This window comes from Eptatretus burgeri, chromosome 1 (genome assembly GCF_056783735.1).
Source record: "Eptatretus burgeri isolate ZD-2024b chromosome 1, Ebu_testis_v1, whole genome shotgun sequence".
NCBI lineage: Eukaryota > Metazoa > Chordata > Myxini > Myxiniformes > Myxinidae > Eptatretus > Eptatretus burgeri.
In genome coordinates, this window is record NC_140961.1 from 38,711,577 (window position 1) to 38,714,076 (window position 2,500).

Below are 2,500 nucleotides of genomic sequence, written 5' to 3' on the forward strand. Positions count from 1 at the left end.
ATCCTGGGATCCCAAGCCCAGCACCCTAACCATTAAGCCAACACCAGGCATTACAGTGGCCCTTTAATATCATGAAATTAGGGATTGCGCATCTATATATTATTGCGGTCCCGGTGGTTAAGCTTCACCCCCCCCCCCGACCTAATTGTGGTGGATGTGCGGTTAACGCCGAGTGACTTTCCTTAGGAGGCGGACACGTGATCATCAGAGATTATTGCGCGCACGGGAGGGGGCATTGGCGGCACTGGTGGAACGACAGATGGAATCACAGATGGACTGATGTACAGCACAAGGGGTTTATACTTGAACCCCACGACAAATACATGGACACAGCAACTTAAAATAAATGCGGGGATGTCATGACAACAGAAATATTTTCAAGAGTATAATTCAAAAAGTAATAGTAATACGTGAAGTAAATTAAGCTTAAGCTGAGGTGTCTCAACACACAAACTCTAATACAGATGAGGGGAAACAAAAGAAAAGCAAATCCTCCCTTTATTCTGGCACTTAGCTTGGTCCAGAGATGGTCTTTATGGAACTTTGGAATCGAGGCGCTTCGTCCTGCACGGGTTGATGTGCCGAAAATGGTGCCGAGCCACTCTCACAGTGGGAAATGTTTGTGAGGTGATATTCAACACCACGGCTCACCGACCGCTGTGTGGCTTCCTCGTTGATCGTGCTTGCCGATCCGTGGCACTCTGCAGAATGGCGCCGTCTCTTTGGTGATGTACACGAGGCTTCGAGGTCGGTCTCTCCCGATCAGCCAAGAGTCGATGGCCAGCGTTTTGCTCAGTACGCAAGGCAATTCACAGCACGACACGAGAATCACGCAGCCATTTCGTCATGCAGAGAGGAGAGCAAAGCAAGATCCTCCATCCCAGCCACGTTCCTCACAACTACTACTCCAACCTTACCCTTCTTCCACCTCCGGGCATGGCTTGCTGGCATAAAACCCAGGAAGGCGGGGCTTCTGCCTGCTTAGCATTGTTTTGCTTGCTTGTTGTTATGGTGGTTGTTATAAAAATGTGACTCCTTCATGGCTGGCTTGTAAATGCAAAAAACGTAGGAAAAGGTCACAGGGGGCAATCACATACTGGGGGAAATTGCCCTTAATCTCTAACACCGCACCCCACCCCCCACCCCCACCCTCCTGTGTGGTGACACGTAACACTTAAGCTCACAGTTTCCCTACTTAATTTATATCGAGATGTCTCCTTCATGTCCACGGACCAAACAACTCTTTTCAATCCTAACTTTCCTTTAAAGTTCCTCCATCTACCCCCACAACTGTAACAACATTTTGTTTATACTCAAACACCCACGTGTTTAACAGAATTAAGGAAATTGTGATGAGCCAGCACTTGAGCAAGTTCTTAACTTGTCATGATCTGTCCTGATTCTTACTATCCTACTTTAGCAGATTGCATGGCCTTTGCTTTGCTTGGAAGCTCAGTTCTTTGATTAATGGCATCCTTCACATGTTTAACTGCAAAGATGTTGAGATGTTTATTTGCCCATTGCCTGCAGTGCGTGACAGGGTGAGGACAAAGATGGAGAGAGACATCCTGGTTGAGGTGAATCATCCATTCATTGTCAAGTTGCACTACGGTAAGAAGCATGTGGTGTCCAGCTGGTTCCATTGAGACACCATGAGCTTATGAATCCTTCAGCAGTTTTTTTTTTGTCAGCCTTCAATTATATCTGCTCATCCATTTGCCAATAGGTTACTTGTATAAGATTTCTACTTTCCTTATGCGCACAAGAAAAAACATGACATATCCTGTTCATTGTAGCCACGATTTTGAGTCATGCTCGAATGTGAACCCACGCCATCACCACCCCTCTCCCCCTTTACCACCCCAATTTTTTCTCTGGTCTTGAATCTTTGACAGGACTTGCAGGTGATCTACTGAGGTAATTGGCTATCTTGTGCATTAGTTCAATGTTACTTGTCTTTTGCATTTTTTTTGGTCATTTTGCCAAGCAAAAGTTTCCTTGTTGTTTGAGTTTCTTCATTTTGAAAGATAAATGTGTGCATCTCATTTTGGCCAAGTCTTGGCTGCATCATACATGCTGTTGAGACCAATGAGTGTCGTGCTGTGAGGTTGAGGCAAAATTGATTGAGACGCAAATTGATGCATAAAGTCGTTGAGTTGCAAATTATGGACCTCTGTCATAGGTTGGTCTTTGAAAGGGGTGAAAGGGTTTGCCACGCGATGTTTAAAGTCAGTTTGAACCACAGATTATGCTATTCATGTGCATTATACGTGCAGCTTTGCTTTCTGATCGTCATCCGATTATTTAGATGATTTGAAAGCTGCTGCATCTTGTTTAAAAAAAAAAAAACAGGAGGAGGAGGGTTTCTCCCAATGCTGCAGAAGCAAATCCATGACCTTGAAAAAGGATTAGTTCCAAAATGTCATTCCTTCCAAAGAAAAAGGTTCACCTGAGCTTGCATTCTCGCACATGACAGATGCTGTTGTCTGAGGCCGTTCAA

At 44.9% G+C, this 2,500-nt stretch overlaps 1 protein-coding gene and 1 long non-coding RNA gene across 4 annotated transcripts in view; one reads left to right on the plus strand and one right to left on the minus strand.

Annotated features, from left to right (window-relative positions):
• Window positions 1-2,500, plus strand: part of LOC147034284 (ribosomal protein S6 kinase alpha-3) — a 344,798-nt gene that overhangs the window by 223,011 nt on the left and 119,287 nt on the right. For all 3 annotated transcript variants that reach the window (XM_085880085.1, XM_085880096.1, XM_085880089.1), the window contains one exon: window positions 1,531-1,611. In XM_085880085.1, coding sequence (XP_085736211.1) covers window positions 1,531-1,611 — 81 coding nt within the window. The remainder of the gene's footprint in view (window positions 1-1,530; window positions 1,612-2,500) is intronic.
• Window positions 1-2,500, minus strand: part of LOC147034286 (uncharacterized) — a 137,853-nt gene that overhangs the window by 9,986 nt on the left and 125,367 nt on the right. The window lies entirely within an intron of this gene.